At 36.1% G+C, this 15,066-nt stretch overlaps 1 protein-coding gene across 1 annotated transcript in view; it reads left to right on the top strand.

Annotated features, from left to right (window-relative positions):
- The first annotated feature begins 235 nt into the window (after positions 1–235).
- The window catches only part of LOC145669938 (lon protease homolog 2, peroxisomal-like), an 83,596-nt gene continuing 68,765 nt past the window's right edge, over positions 236–15,066 (top strand). The window contains exons 1-5 of the mRNA XM_081738283.1: positions 236–432; positions 2,644–2,734; positions 6,529–6,727; positions 9,669–9,781; positions 13,118–13,271. Coding sequence (XP_081594409.1) covers positions 323–432; positions 2,644–2,734; positions 6,529–6,727; positions 9,669–9,781; positions 13,118–13,271 — 667 coding nt within the window. The 5' untranslated portion in view covers positions 236–322. The remainder of the gene's footprint in view (positions 433–2,643; positions 2,735–6,528; positions 6,728–9,668; positions 9,782–13,117; positions 13,272–15,066) is intronic.

Below are 15,066 nucleotides of genomic sequence, written 5' to 3'. Positions count from 1 at the left end.
TGACGCAAACTCGTATATAATTTTATTCCGCAACAGGCTTAGCAGGAATTGCTGTGTGCAACGCCTTGCGAAACATAGAAGGTCAAATGCCTATTACCTCAAACTTAAACGCAAATTCTATTTTGCGTCGACATAATCCTCAAGCGCCATATATAACAGCATATTACCGTTTAGGTTGCTCATAAGAGATCTATGTAGAGCATCAAAACACAGAGTTGAGAGATCGGCAACACTGATTGTTGAAAGTGAATTTGTAGTTTTCAGGTAGCGAATATTCTGGTATTAGTTTGAGTTATCGAGAGTTGAATTTTGATGGTACGAAATGTCTTCATCAATAATTACAATACCACGAAAGCTACCTTTACTTGTGGTAAAGGAGCAAGTTTTGTTACCAGGCTCGACTCTACGAATTTCTGTGACAACTTCGCGAAAGTAAGTACTTGAGTGTTTTCTTTCTGTTTATGGTACTTTGAGATCACAGGTATTAAACTAACAGTCAATAACTAGTTACAATATTTTACACGGGCTATGTTTAGAAGGAGGGGTCCAGAAACACGTACGAAAAAAAATACAAAATTTGCAGGAGAAATGAATGATGCAAGTACTTAGACATATCATATCGTAACCAATCAATCCAGTTTTACTATACAGATCCACAGATTGTAAAATATAGGGGAAAATTTGGGGAAGTCTTAGTTTGCCTATTTTATGTCGAGAACAGAACCTAACGAAACCCTGCGGAGTTTCTAACCCGTTTCTATTCCTACACCTACTCCTAATCCTACTAATACTATGAATCCATATAGTAAAACTACTCGACCAAATCTAACCTGGGATTAACTGCTGTATCGCCGGACCAATTTTAGGAATTGGAGATGGAGAATTCTGGGTGAATTGGTGAATTGGAGAATTTATTAAAGATAGTGAAGAAGAATTAGTGAAAGTCAGCTGAAGGGAATAGTAAAAATTAAGAAAGTTGATTCTTTTATATGTAAGCGGCACCTTATATTGAGGCGGTTGGACTATTTCGTGGAGAGGTACACTTCTTAAGATATAGTGGCGCGAAATGCAATGTCGAAATGGCTCGTGTATGTCAAGGCTGTGACAAAGATTGTAAAATGCACACAAAAATTTCGGCAAGTCTAATTTTCCCATTTCATGTCGAGAACAGAACCTAACCAACCCCTGCGGAGCTTCTAACCCGTTCCTACTACTACTACCTATACTAGGTATCCATATAGTAAAACTGCACGCCTAATGTAATGTAATCCAATCAAATATAACCGAATACGGTAAGAGTGCACTTTATGCCGAACATTCATTGGAACCGATTCCTCGGAACAGTTCAGAGATCAGTTCCCAAAAATAATCCCATGAATCAAAACAATCAAAAGGTAAATTCTAGACAATTTTTGCAGACCACCTAATAAGCAATCGTAACCTAACTTCACACCAGCAAACTAAGATAAATCATGACTCATTGATATATCTAATATCAATGAGTCATGATATATTGTAATCTATATTGTAATGGTATATTGTATGGTATAATATGTATAGGTATATATTGGGTCTGTAATGGTATATTATGGTATATTGTAATCTATTATCTTAACAATGATAATAGATTACGATTGGTAACCAAATGATCTACCACACTCACCAAGAATTTACTCTTGAATTACTACGTACAAGGGCAATATCCTTGAGAACTGACGCTGAAATATTCCGAGAAATCAATGCAGGTGAAATCCTGACTATCAATTTTGAGGTCTAAATGGAGGGCTAGCTTTTTGAGGTCTAAATGGAGGGCTAGCGTCCCCCAAACCCCACGCTCAAGTACTATCAGTACGGGACTGTATAGCTAGTTGTAGGCCACCGTGTATTCCGACCACATTCTTTAATGTAGCCGTCTTCAGAGTAGAATTTTCCATTTGAAATTAAGGTTTCATGTAAGTGTAAGAATTTGACGTAATGGAACCCGAATCTCTCACGCCAAAAACGTACGCTAACCGCTGTAATCAGTTCATAATTTCTTCTTTCCCATATATAGCTAACTTATATTTGGTTCAGGATTATAGTGGGACATTTGGTAAGGCGCCTACCTCTTAACTGGATGGACTGGCTAAGTTTATCCCTTCCCCTATGGGGGCGGACGGTTTTAATGTCGTCCAAATGCGGCTCACGGCTTCACCCAATCTCTGTCAGTTGGCACCTGGAGAAACGTGGGGTCAAAAAAGCCGGTTGAAGCGTAGTACTAAGCGTACTCTGCACACAAAGGCGATTACTTCCTTTGTGCGCAGAGGATCATCGCCTGTGAGTTAAGGAATTGAGTCGTTATCTTTTAATATAGACTACCTGAAATTCCCGTTTTTCTAACTCAGAGAATGGAGAGTATTTGAAACTTTTTTTCCCCTTAGAATACGCATGAGGGGTGAATTCGGACGTAAACAGCATCGGGAATGTTATTATTCCTTTCACCGACCCTGAAACCTACAAATAAATGCTACTTCTTTTTCTGAACTAGTTCGTGAGGTATATTTTTACTTACACATGTATAAGACTTTAAATAAGTAGAATTGACTTTATAAAAAGAGGAGAGAAGGACATGCCTGTTAATATTCTGTATTTTTTTGTTCGCAGTATGAACATGATCAAAAGTCGTCTGCTTGGAACTACATTATCTAGTATTATTATTGGTGTGCTTCCACAGGAACCTGGTCAGGATGTTGATGTAAGTAATATTCTTTTATACTTAGAATTAATTAACCATGACTATCAAGGCAACCATTAAGCCAGCGTTTCTCAACTGGTGTGCCGCGGCACTAGTGTTCCGTGAATGGGCCGCTGGTGTGCCGCGAGAAATCGAAACAAAATTATTAATTTTATAGCAATCAAATTGCAAAACCTACGGAAAAATGTATATTTGTATTTCACATTACTATGAACCTCTACTGTGAAACTACAATTTTAAGTTTCATACCGGGTTACTGTTCTGAACATTTCTAATGTTGAAAAAAATGGTTATCATTGTTATGACCATTATTGCTTCTTTATTATTGCAGACTATTCCGTAACTTGAAAATTTAAAATATCATTCAATCCTTTCGACAAATTACCTACATTTGTGTTTTAAATATAAAGAAGATTAGTTTGTTCGTTCATTATTTAGTGATCTTCCTTCTTAGCAAAAGGTTGGATACAGTTTTTAAAAAAGAAAGCGTAATTTTAAAATACGTGAGTCCAATATTTCATTGGAATTGTTTTCTATTTTAAAATTAGAATGAAAAATAAGCATAATGATTTACCACGGGGAAAAACCAGTGATAGAACTTTCTTCTCTGTAAGAAGGAGATCAATAATCACAGCAAATTCCACTGTTTTTTATATTTACAAATAATAATATCTATAAGGGTGCTGCGAGAATCTAAGTAACACCCGTAGTGTACCGCAAGTTGAAAAAGGTTGGGAAACGCTGCATTAAGCATAAAAGTATGACGTCATATTAGATCTATGGTTAGTGGCTTTAAAAATATTGTAGATTCTGTAGACCCAGAAGAATGTAGAGTCTGAAAACGTAAGAAAATATAATTTCTGAATATAAGTCATTTTTATTATTATTATTGTTATTAAAAGAAGGATTGTTTTCGTTCTTACATTGAAAGGTTTTTAAACAATGAACAATTAATACAGGGTTAGGCATAATGATATATCCGTTTTGAAACATGAATAAAAAGAACAACTTAGATTCTGGTCAACTTTTTATTTTACCATCATACAGAATAATAGAGATTCCAGTCAAAAATTTTGTTTGTTTACGAACCCTAATTAATAAAAATGAGCTTCGTCATTAGTGAACAGAACACCAGTCGAAAGATTTTATAAAATATTATGGCAGCCAGCATCCTGGTTGAACTATTAAGTTCTTGCAATACCTGGACCACCATTATTTTCTTTAGCTGGAAATTTAGATCGACATGCAGCATTCTTCGAACAGTCCGGTCAGATATCTCCAGAATGAGAGATGAGAGGCATAACAGCGGAATGTTGGTAACAGTCTGCCTCCCTCTTAGCATAGCTTGTGGTACTTAAGAACAAATTACCAGAGCGCTCTCTGCGAATACAGGACGACACGATATCCAGTTCACATAATATATCTACCAGCTTTGCTTCTTATCAACTTTAATTTAATCTACCACTCAGCAAAACGATGCATTTATGTAACTCTCGGGAAAGCCCAATGGGATACATTTTATACCCCACACTTTCAAATTTGCTTCTGTTTCCCTTTTTTTTTCTGCGATTTTGGCTGTTCTTTTTTTTCTAGCTGAATATTTTTGGCCCATCTACATCTACATGAAAGCTCCGGTGAATGTGGTTAATTATTGAAATAATTGGAAATTTGTACTACTGGGATTCAAAATATACCCCTATGAGCTTCCATGTAAAAGTTTTCAATGGATGGCTCTGCTGTTAGTATGTAAGTACGACGTAAGTACTCTGTAATATTAGTAAGATAATACTACCACTAATGCAGACATTTGGGAACTTTGCATTTATGTTTCTTGGAGTTTGCTTTTCTAGGTCCATGCATTTATTTATTCAACAAAATCTCTTGTTATCATAAAAACCTTAATTCTCTTTTTGTTTTTCGAAATATTGTATCAAATTGTTTGAATTTAACAATATCCTCAATAAGACCTGTGCACGCAAACAACCCAATTTTATGGTAAAAAATTAGATGGGGTACAAAATGTACCCTACTGGGCTTTCGCGAAACAAAAGGAACTTGAGATTCCGAGGATTAAAGAAATAAAGTGTAACTGTTACATGTTATTATTGTCTTTTGAATAAAAGTATTGTTTTGCTCAGCAAGTAGTTTAACTTTAATAAAAGGCTATATATCGTTATGCTGGATTCTGTATTTAACATTTTAATAGTTATTGCAATAAAAATAAAATATAAATAAAAAGAATGAAGACAAAAATAATTCATGAATGTTAACAATGTAACAGCAGCAACTTTGGCAGACATTGAGTATATATTATGAATTTAATAACTTTATTTCCTGCTGTCTTTCGTAAGAATCGGTTTGGTCAGCTGTGACCATTTATAGAAGTAGCTTATAAAAATAAACGTTGAACATAGTTGCCAGAATCGAATTCTTTTACTGCCATGTTCGATATTCTGCCACATTGTTAATATATCACAGGTACATATATTAATGGAAGGAGAAAACAACCGATTTAAACTTGTTTTTACACACCAGATCCTCTGTAAGTGGGAATTCAATAAGAAGCAAAGAGTGGTGCCAAAAAGTGATTTGACTGGACTTGGACTCGAACCCGGGATCTCCGTCATACCGTGCCGATTCGTTAACCACTATGCCACCCAGTACGTTTCCCCGAACAGCCAAACACGCTCTCACTCCTGTAGTCTGAGCGTCAGAGATATTCTCAATATGTGGACACTGGAATATCCAAGCATAGCAGCTATACATTGTTCGGCGTAAGCTCTAAACTGCGATAAACAAAGCCACGTGAAACTAAATCTCGCTGATTTGCTGTTGTCCTACCCACACTTGTACTCCTCCGCAAAATAGTTCATGTGATTGCATTATTACTTTTACTATGAACTTTCATATAAAACTGCTATATTATTATAAATTACAAAAATATAATACGGATTATCTAATAATACTGCAATCGAGTGTAGCTAATGAAATAATAGAAATAAACACAAAGCATGCGCAGTAATTATGACGCCAACTCAACTGTGGACGGGTGTTCTTCTTTTGAAGTCTGAAAGATGACTGGCATGAATCGTTGTGGTGAAACACCAACAAGGCAAACCTTTACTCACTCAGTAACAATTGTCAAATACTTTTTTTTTTTTTTAATCTTTGGAGTTTCTTTTCTTTCTTTTCTGCTGCTGCTGTAAGTATCTGGACAACACGAGACAGTATTGTCAAAATGCACGTACATAATTTGCTCCTCCCCGTGGGGAGTGGGAGTGATACATCACTAGCCAATCGTATTTGTGACAAGCGGAAGGATACAAATATTTTGTTTATCGGAGTTTAGAGCTTACGCTGAACAATGTATAGGCTGTGGTACAAGCAATGTGGTTTGAGTGGAGAGCAGCGACTACAGGAGTGAGAGGATGTTTGGCAATTGTGGGAATTGGATTCCGTGGCGTAGTGGTTAACACATTGGCACGGTATGGCGGGGGTTTGAGTCTCGGTCCACTCAAATAACTTTTTCGCACTTTGTTATGGTAAAAGTATCTTCATTTTGTTGTTTAGCGTGTACATTGTTTATCCATCTAAATTCATATGCTACAACTACCCAGTGTTTTCGAAATGATCGCTGCCTTTCTTCTAAACAAACCAAATTAAGGTTTTGCATTCTGCATTTGTATTTAATTTTTGGTCTTTTTTTCAAGTTTGCGCCATTAAAATGTTTGAATGCTTTCTTCGATTGACAAATATTTTAAAGGAATCTTCCCTGTCCCTTCTATCTTACTTAGGATGTGGACGATGTAAGTACTTTACATTCCGTTGGTACAGCAGCTGTAGTTGTCCAGGTGACTGGAACAAATTGGCCTCGACCTTCGTATACACTTCTGGTGACAGGTATATGCCGATTTAAGTTGGATAAATTAGTCCAGGAAGTGCCATATCCTGTCGGAGTTGTTACACAGTTGGATAAATTCTCGCTTGATGAGGGTAAGACTTTATTCATATCCTGGTAATAACATCATAAGGTAACAACAGTTGAAAAAGTTAATCAACCTTACATCTTAGCTGTAAAATAAACTGTCTAAAATTTACTTTGAAAAAATTTCTTTTATGCATATTTTAACCTTATAGCTTCAACTTAATATAATTTTTTTTTTTTAAAAATCAAGAACAAATTAACATATTCATTGTAAATTGGGTTGCTCGTAATATTTGTAGTTTTATGGTAATCTGAATTTCTAAAAACTGATGGGGCTAGTATGGTGTTAAAAATTTATAGTACTTTGTCCTAACTAGATGGTTAGCGTTCCCGTTTTTGGTGCGTGGAAATCTGAGTTCAGCTCGCGAGTGTGGGTTCATGTGTTTTCAAATCGAACGTTACTCTAATTGCAAGTCGAATTCTGGAACAGGGCATTAAAATTTAACAGCGACTACCGTCTACAAATTTATGAGAAATCACAGATTCAATTTATCCTTAACATTATTCTAGGTAGTAGATTTGCTAGAGTTCGTTAGAGTGGTTAAATAGTTCAAAAGAACCTATCTCCGGTAATTATTTGATATCTGTTCAGTGAATAGGCTTTCACTATCTTACAGGCAACCGATGTACTGTATGTAAGTTTGTTGGTAGGAAGAAGAAAGCGTATTTTATAGGTCGTTACGGAAAAATGGTTTGAAAAAGAAGAAAAATAATGGAAGGAAGTAAATAAACTGGTTAGGACATTAAAGAACAAATATTGTTATCTGTGACCGTAATGATCATGGAGTTCTATTTTGCTGTTATGTTTCACAAACTTCTGTGGGAGCCGTAGTGGCTCAGTGGTAGTGTGTTCATCTCTGATGTGTGGAGTCCCTGGGTCGATCCCAGCTCGCACCAAGTGAACTTTGTGGTGGACAAACACCGTGTGCGTGGGTTTCCTCGGGGTTTTCCCGTTTCCTCACTTCCTTCATTCCACCATTTCATTCATTTCTCATCATCACTGTCTCCTTTAGCCTAGCCGGCATAACCATTGGATGTAAAACTGAGAGATTTCATTTCATTTCACAAATCTCCCTTTTTGTTTTTATCCAGCAGACCTATTTCTCTGGAATACTTATTGATTTACTACATATTCATGATATTTTTCTTGTTTATGGGAAAAGGGAAAACTTCGCTTGTTAAAGTCTAAAGTAAATAGATTAGTTTTCCTTTCGTCTAAAGAGAACTGAGAAACCGTATACAGAACAATTTAATATGAACAAGTGGCAGAGCTTTTCTGTTTCTAGTGCGCCATCGGAAAATATGTGAAACACTTCGGTCCCACTCTCTCCACCCTCTTACGTAGGAACCCCTCCCTTTGCGTTGGGGAAAAGAAGTGAATGACCTCCGCTGTGTTGTCAATTTGTCATTCAGTCGTTTGATCTTGACGAGTAAAGGTCGTAGGCTACTTAGAATGGCTAACAAGACAGAGCACGGCAAAGTCTGTGATATAATTCATTGTGGCAACGCTTCCACATCCAACTATTGAAAGATCTCGGCCAATGTAACTTGTCCCTCCTCTTTCGAGGGAGGAGCTCCTTCGTGGCTAAGTGGTTAGTATACGCGCCTTTCGTATGGGAGACCCAGGTTCAATTCCCGGCGGGAGCTTAGGTGGATAGTATTCCACGTTAATCAGTAGGTTTTACGTCTCATATAGCCTCGCTGCTGAACAGGACGTTAAACTCAAAATCAACTCAACTGTTGGGCACACTTGAAATAGAAGGACTCTAGCTGCTATATTATTATTTCGAAACAACAGTTTCCATACCCATTATAATTAAACTAGCTTTTTTTTTTTTTTTTTTTTTTAATATACTTCTGTCAGTGCGCCAAAATTTCCATAGTGCTCGAGTTAGTGAACTTCACAGCACATCCATCTAATGGGTATAGGAACAGTGTTGTGTTTCAAGAAGACGAATATGGTGGCTACCATTCGGTCAGTATTAAAGTATTCTGTGTACAGTTTATCATTACTTAGGAAAGGCAAGCTAATGTACCTAATTTTGACTTTTTAAGTGCTGCTAATTGTTTGTCCCGGAAATAAGATGAATAACATAAAAGTTCGAAAAGTAATCCAGAAAAATAGGCCTACTGGATAAAGCAAACAACGATATTTATGAAATATGGCAGCGAAAATACAACTTTAAGATGTACCACACAGCTAAGAATATTTGCTAGTGCGTTAAATTGCATAGTTAATGGTCAGGATATTATTGTAGAAGTACTAGGAATGTTATAGGTGGGTCAGTAGAAGGAGGAAGGAAGCGAAGAACAAGATTGCAACTACAGGATGATATTAACAATGGCACTACCAACGGGGAGGGACTTCGTGCCCACCACAGTATGTTTTCTGTAATGACTCTTCTAATTGTTTCTTTAAAATTAAAATTAAAAAAAAAAGTTATGGTTCAACATGTTTAGCTGTGCTTTTGTCCTGTGCTGTCCACCTTAATCACTCTATTTGAGTGTCTCATAAATTTGCTATTTTAAGTTGGTGGGCACAAAGTACCTCCTTCCCCCTTTAATAGGAGTGTGTACTGTTCACTTCAGGCACTATAGATTTTTGTGGGAGTTTCTAATTCGTTTCTTTTGCTAGATATATTTAATTTTAACAGGTCGGTACAAAATGACCCCCCCCCCCCTTCGGTCTCATGGTTGTCCGCGTTACAAAAAGTACCTGTGTAGTGCGAGGGTTAAGGAGTAATTTGTACATTAAATCAACAAGATTAACCGAAGACCGTAGTTTTTAGAAGTGATAATTTATGGCAGAATGATTATGTTGGTGTTTGTAACTGCTTTAAAGTGTGACATTGTCAGTGACATGTAACTTCTTAGTTTACGTTTCATATGCAACATGTAGATGACGAGACAATGCAAATGAAAGCTTAAAAGTTTTTTTCCTTTCTTCAGATCCTGAGGATGGGAACCCGGAACTTAACTCACTTGTTGTCAGTTTCAGAGAAGAGACCTCAAAATTGCTGGAAATGTTGGATGTATCGCAGCCAGTCGTTTCAAAACTTAAGGTAATCTTTTAATGGGAGGAGTCGTGGAGGTTTCATGACATTGTACATTTTTGAGTGATGCGCCTTCTGATCAACTGCAGCGTCACAGTAATGAGATTAATTTCTCAACAAAAGACAGTGTCTCTAAAACTGATATTTTTTAGTGTTTCTTATGTTTCTTAATGTTTAAAAAAATGTAACTTTTGTTGAGTCTTCTAGAACCATATCCTCGATTGATGAGGATAAAAATTAATTTTTCAGTCTTTATTTATATTTTCACAGTAGCGTTATAATATATCGCAAGAACTATATTATAATGAAAAATGAAGGTACGTTACAAGAGGTGACTTCCCTTCATCTATATACACAGTTCACGGCGCTGCATATTCGTGATTTCTCCTGCCAGAGTATTGGGGTGACTGCCTGGATTTCACGGCAGAAGTTCTCTCGTAACTCATCGATCATGTGTGGTTTGTTCTTGTACACATTACCTTTAAAGTGATCAACAGAAAACAGGCAGGGACGTCAAGTTACGTGACCTTGGAGACCATAATCCTTTGGAAATCACTCTGTCAGGGGAAAATAATTCCACCACATAGCTACCTATTCGCTTTAGATGTGTGGCATGTTGCCACATCTTGCTGGTACCAGCCAAATGTCAGTTCCTTGTCATTTAACTGGTTCACAAATTTATGAAACAATACCTGATACACGTGGTAAATGAGTAATGTACCTTCATTTCTCAGCTATAAAGGTATGTCATGTAAAAATTTGGTTTCATATCCTCTTTTAATAATAAGACTTGTATAACACTTTTCCCGGAACCCCTTACTAGTGGGACACCCTATATATATAAGTAGATTAATAGGAAGAAATGGAACTTCTACAAACAAAATATTTTTTTGTCCTAACTAATCTACAGTAATCAAGATCTTAGGAGTGTAAAATTTAGCTGTTCAGGAAGCAGACTGGTTAGTACACCAGTATATTAGGTCGGAAACCGTGTTTCAGTCTATCATGTTTTACTCTTTGAGTTTTGATTTGTGTTCTATGTTACATAAATCCTGTAATTACGTATATTAGTTACATAAGTGGTATTGGTTAAGAATTGACTCAATTTCGAATTGCTTCTTGTGTGAAGTGTCAATAGATTTATATATATATATATATATATATATATATATATATATATATATATATATATATATATTATCTTAACTTTTTTGTAAGTATCAACAGCTTCTTCATCAGCGAGAATCGGCGCTTCATATAAATTAAGAGCGTCTCAGCTGCGCCGATTTCTGTATAACTTTGGGGGGTTGGGTTCAGGCGTGTGGTTTTGTTATCACATAACCAAGCAAAGGTATCCAGATCGTGAGGGAATAGCGTCAGATCAGACATCCGTAGTCATCCCTATTCGTGAGAAGTCAGTGCAGCCGACGGGCAGATTCACATTTCCATGACCTTGACTCTAGAGAATTTGAGGGCCACGGTGGGCGAGTGGTAGGATGCTCACCTCTGGTTCAAGAGTCCCTGGTGAGTTTGCGGTGAATAAGATCGTGTGTATAGAGTTTCTCGGGGTTCTCCCGTTTCATTGTCCATTTTAATTCCACCGATTCTTTCATAATTCACTTTTGTTAACCATCCACTTCCCTTAACCTAAAAAGCATAATCGTGGACCGTATAGCTTAAAGATTTCGACTTAGGAGCCTAACATACTAAAAAGTAATACAAAATTTACCATTTTCCTTTCTCTTGTTTTTCATAAGTGAAAGGAGATAATGAAATGCAACTTACCACAATCATAGATAATGTTATTCTACAACAGAAAATATGAACCTAAAGAATTTTCAGCGACAAGAGGAACAAACTCAGCTGCATTTGATTACGTATTTTGTTGTCTTGAAATCCTGTGAACTACTTCTTTAAATAATAGGTATATTTAGTTTGTAATAAAACAAAATAGTTTTAACATACAATTATTAAAATTAAATAATAATGTCATTTAAAAAGTAGTTCACAGAAAGTTAAGTTCGTTCCTCTAGTCGCTGCCTTAACTGAGATTTTGGAGGAAATGTTATTCTGGCAACACTGTAATTTCTATGGATGGCAGCACTAAAAATTCTTCAAGTTCATATTTTCTGTTGTAGAGTTGCATTGTGGTAAGTGGTAATTGTGGTAAGTTGCATTTCATTATCTCCTTTCATTTATGAAAAACACGCAAAATAAAAATGGTAAATTTTGTAATATATTTAGTGTGGCAGTCTTTTAAGAAGAGGTAATGAAGTGAGCAGCACCACATTCCGTCCGTTTTTACTCTCTAGTTTTCCAAGTATCTATTTTACTGGCTTTATGGATTTCTAAGCCGCATTTAGACGAGGGTAAATTCGGGTCTCACAGAGAACCATTTAGTTGGTTTGGTGGATTCCTTCCGACTAAGATTAAATGTATTTAATCGACTTCCTAGTTAACGGAGAAAGAAAGAAAATGAAGAAATTAACGTACGCCCTTTCGTCATAGAATTTACGATCTGCTAAAAGTAATAATCCTAACTATATATAAAACTATATAAACTGGCATAATATAAAGGGGTACTTCCGGTTGACGTTTAGAATTGAAATTTGGCTGCAGCTTTCTAGGAGTAACCCACAGGAAAATTGCCAAAAGTGAATATTTTTAATTTTTAGGGGGTCTAAATGGGGGAGGGATTGAAAATTCTCATGTTATTTAAATAGGCCTTTTTTTGGACCTATAATCTCTTATTTTAGGTACTTGGAATTTGACTAGAAACTTGAAATTCGGTGTGCTTTTACGTTTTCGTTAGCGTTACCTAAATAAATGGCCAAAAATAAAAATTTCCAACTGTAGAATGGTTTTATGGGGCACTAAAAAATCTTCCCTATGTTATTTACATGGGATATCTTCTATACTCCAAAATGTGTAGGCACTTCCGGCAGTATTAGAATAATGAAATTTGGCATGATTGTAGCCTTCCGGGACTAACCCACAGGAAAATCTCCAGAAGTGAATATTTTTAATTTTTAAGGGGGCAATGAAGAAACTGCCATGTTATTTAAATGAGCTTTTTGGGGGGATACAAAATATTATGTTTTAGATGAAATGTGAAAAGAAACTTGAAATTTGGTATAATTGTGGATTTAAGAGGTGCGAAGTCGTAGGAAGAGCAAATATGAGGATCTGGGGGCGGAGCCCCCAACTTGCCAAAGGCTAGTTTAAATAAAATGCATAAAAAGGGAATAATAAAATTGTTATTTAGAGTATAAAATTCTAAGCTGTGTACTACATTTAGTCTTAATATCATTAAGTTTTAATTTTTTATTTTATTGCTCGTTTCAGCAACTTTTGAATTCGTTGCCAGGACACCAACTGGCCGATCTTGGAGCCTCCATTATCAAAGCTTCTTACAAAGAGAAACTGCAGATCTTAGATGCCATTGATTTAACTGAGAGATACAAGAAAGTACTGCCTTTACTTCTAAGACAAATAGAAGGTAACTAAAGAATATTTACAATTCTATTTGATTTTTACACTATATCTAATCAATGTTTAATTCATTTCACAATTATATTTCTCGGCTATTGGTACAGAATGACGTTATTAAATTTGAAATAATTTCACAGTTTTTTTTAACCTCTCCATACGACATTTTATATCCTTGTATGTTCCTGTAATACTAAAAAAGGTATGTTGGTTTCTGTTATTTACTATTTGTGTATGTAATGCTTTCGTATGTATCACATTCTTGTCCTTATATATTCAGAAATGTTGCATAGACAATGATACGTAATAGATACACTTAATTCATCCATGTTCCATAGTTAACGATACATAACAAATGCATTGTTTTCCTAAATAAATGATATATTTCTAACAAGTAATTTGTCCTATTGAGGACATGCGTTCGTACCAAAATAGAAAGAAAAAAGTGAATTGGGAAACTTACTGCTATTTTATTAATTGGACAATAATTGTCGTGGAGAGTGGGTAAATACTGGCGGCTGTTGCTATGTACAGGGTGTATCAAAAGGACTTTATAGTTTTGAAAACTCATTGATTTATTGATTTATCTTACAGATATGATTTTGGTGTCATTTTGTAGCAAAATACATCAAGTTTTTTTTTTCCTTATACCTAAAGAGGTTCAATATTGCTTCTACTGATGATGCGGCCCACATCCTATCAGAAGTCTATTTCTTGCCAAAAGTTCCGTACAAGCAATTCTATCAGTGTTTTTTTTAATTCTTTCACCATTTGTAATTTGTAAAGTTTGAGATGGACCCCTTTTCTCAAGACACGCCAAACTGTCATGTGTGGGACGCCCAGCTGTGGAGAAGTACGCTGGGTTGATTTTGTAGGACTGTTCACAAAGCTTTGTCTCACTTGCTCTACAACGTCTTCAAACGATACGGGAACGACCTGAAGATTTGTTGTGTCTTACTGATCATCTAGTTTCAATAAAACACTTATTCCACTGATAAATAGTAGGCCTACTGGGAGGATCTTTTTACATTATACCTAAAGAGGTTTAATGTTGCTTCCATTGGTGATGCGGTACAAATCCCATCTAAAGTCTCACTTGCTCTACAACGTCTTCAGACGTACGGGGACGACCTAAAGATTTGTTGTGTCTTACTGATCATCTAGTTTCAATAAAACACTTATTCCACTGATAAATAGTAGGCCTACTGGGAGGATCTTTTTACCTTATACCTAAAGAGGTTTAATGTTGCTTCCATTGGTGATGCGGTACAAATCCCATCTAAAGTCTCACTTGCTCTACAACGTCTTCAGACGTACGGGGACGACCTAAAGATTTGTTGTGTCTTACTGATCATCTAGTTTCAATAAAACACTTATTCCACTGATAAATAGTAGGCCTACTGGGAGGATCTTTTTACATTATACCTAAAGAGGTTTAATGTTGCTTCCATTGGTGATGCGGTACAAATCCCATCTGAAGTCTCACTTGCTCTACAACGTCTTCAGACGTACGGGGACGACCTAAAGATTTGTTGTGTCTTACTGAACATCTAGTTTCAATAAAACACTTATTCCACTGATAAATAGTAGGCCTACTGGGAGGATCTTTTTACATTATACCTAAAGAGGTTTAATGTTGCTTCCATTGGTGATGCGGTACAAATCCCATCTGAAGTCTCACTTGCTCTACAACGTCTTCAGACGTACGGGGACGACCTAAAGATTTGTTGTGTCTTACTGAACATCTAGTTTCAATAAAACACTTATTCCACTGATAAATAGTAGGCCTACTGGGAGGATCTTTT

This window comes from Thermobia domestica, chromosome 2 (genome assembly GCF_964235325.1).
Source record: "Thermobia domestica chromosome 2, izTheDome1.hap1.1, whole genome shotgun sequence".
Lineage (NCBI taxonomy): Eukaryota > Metazoa > Arthropoda > Insecta > Zygentoma > Lepismatidae > Thermobia > Thermobia domestica.
Note: the sequence above shows the minus strand (reverse complement) of the source record. Positions and strands in the feature narration are given on the sequence as shown.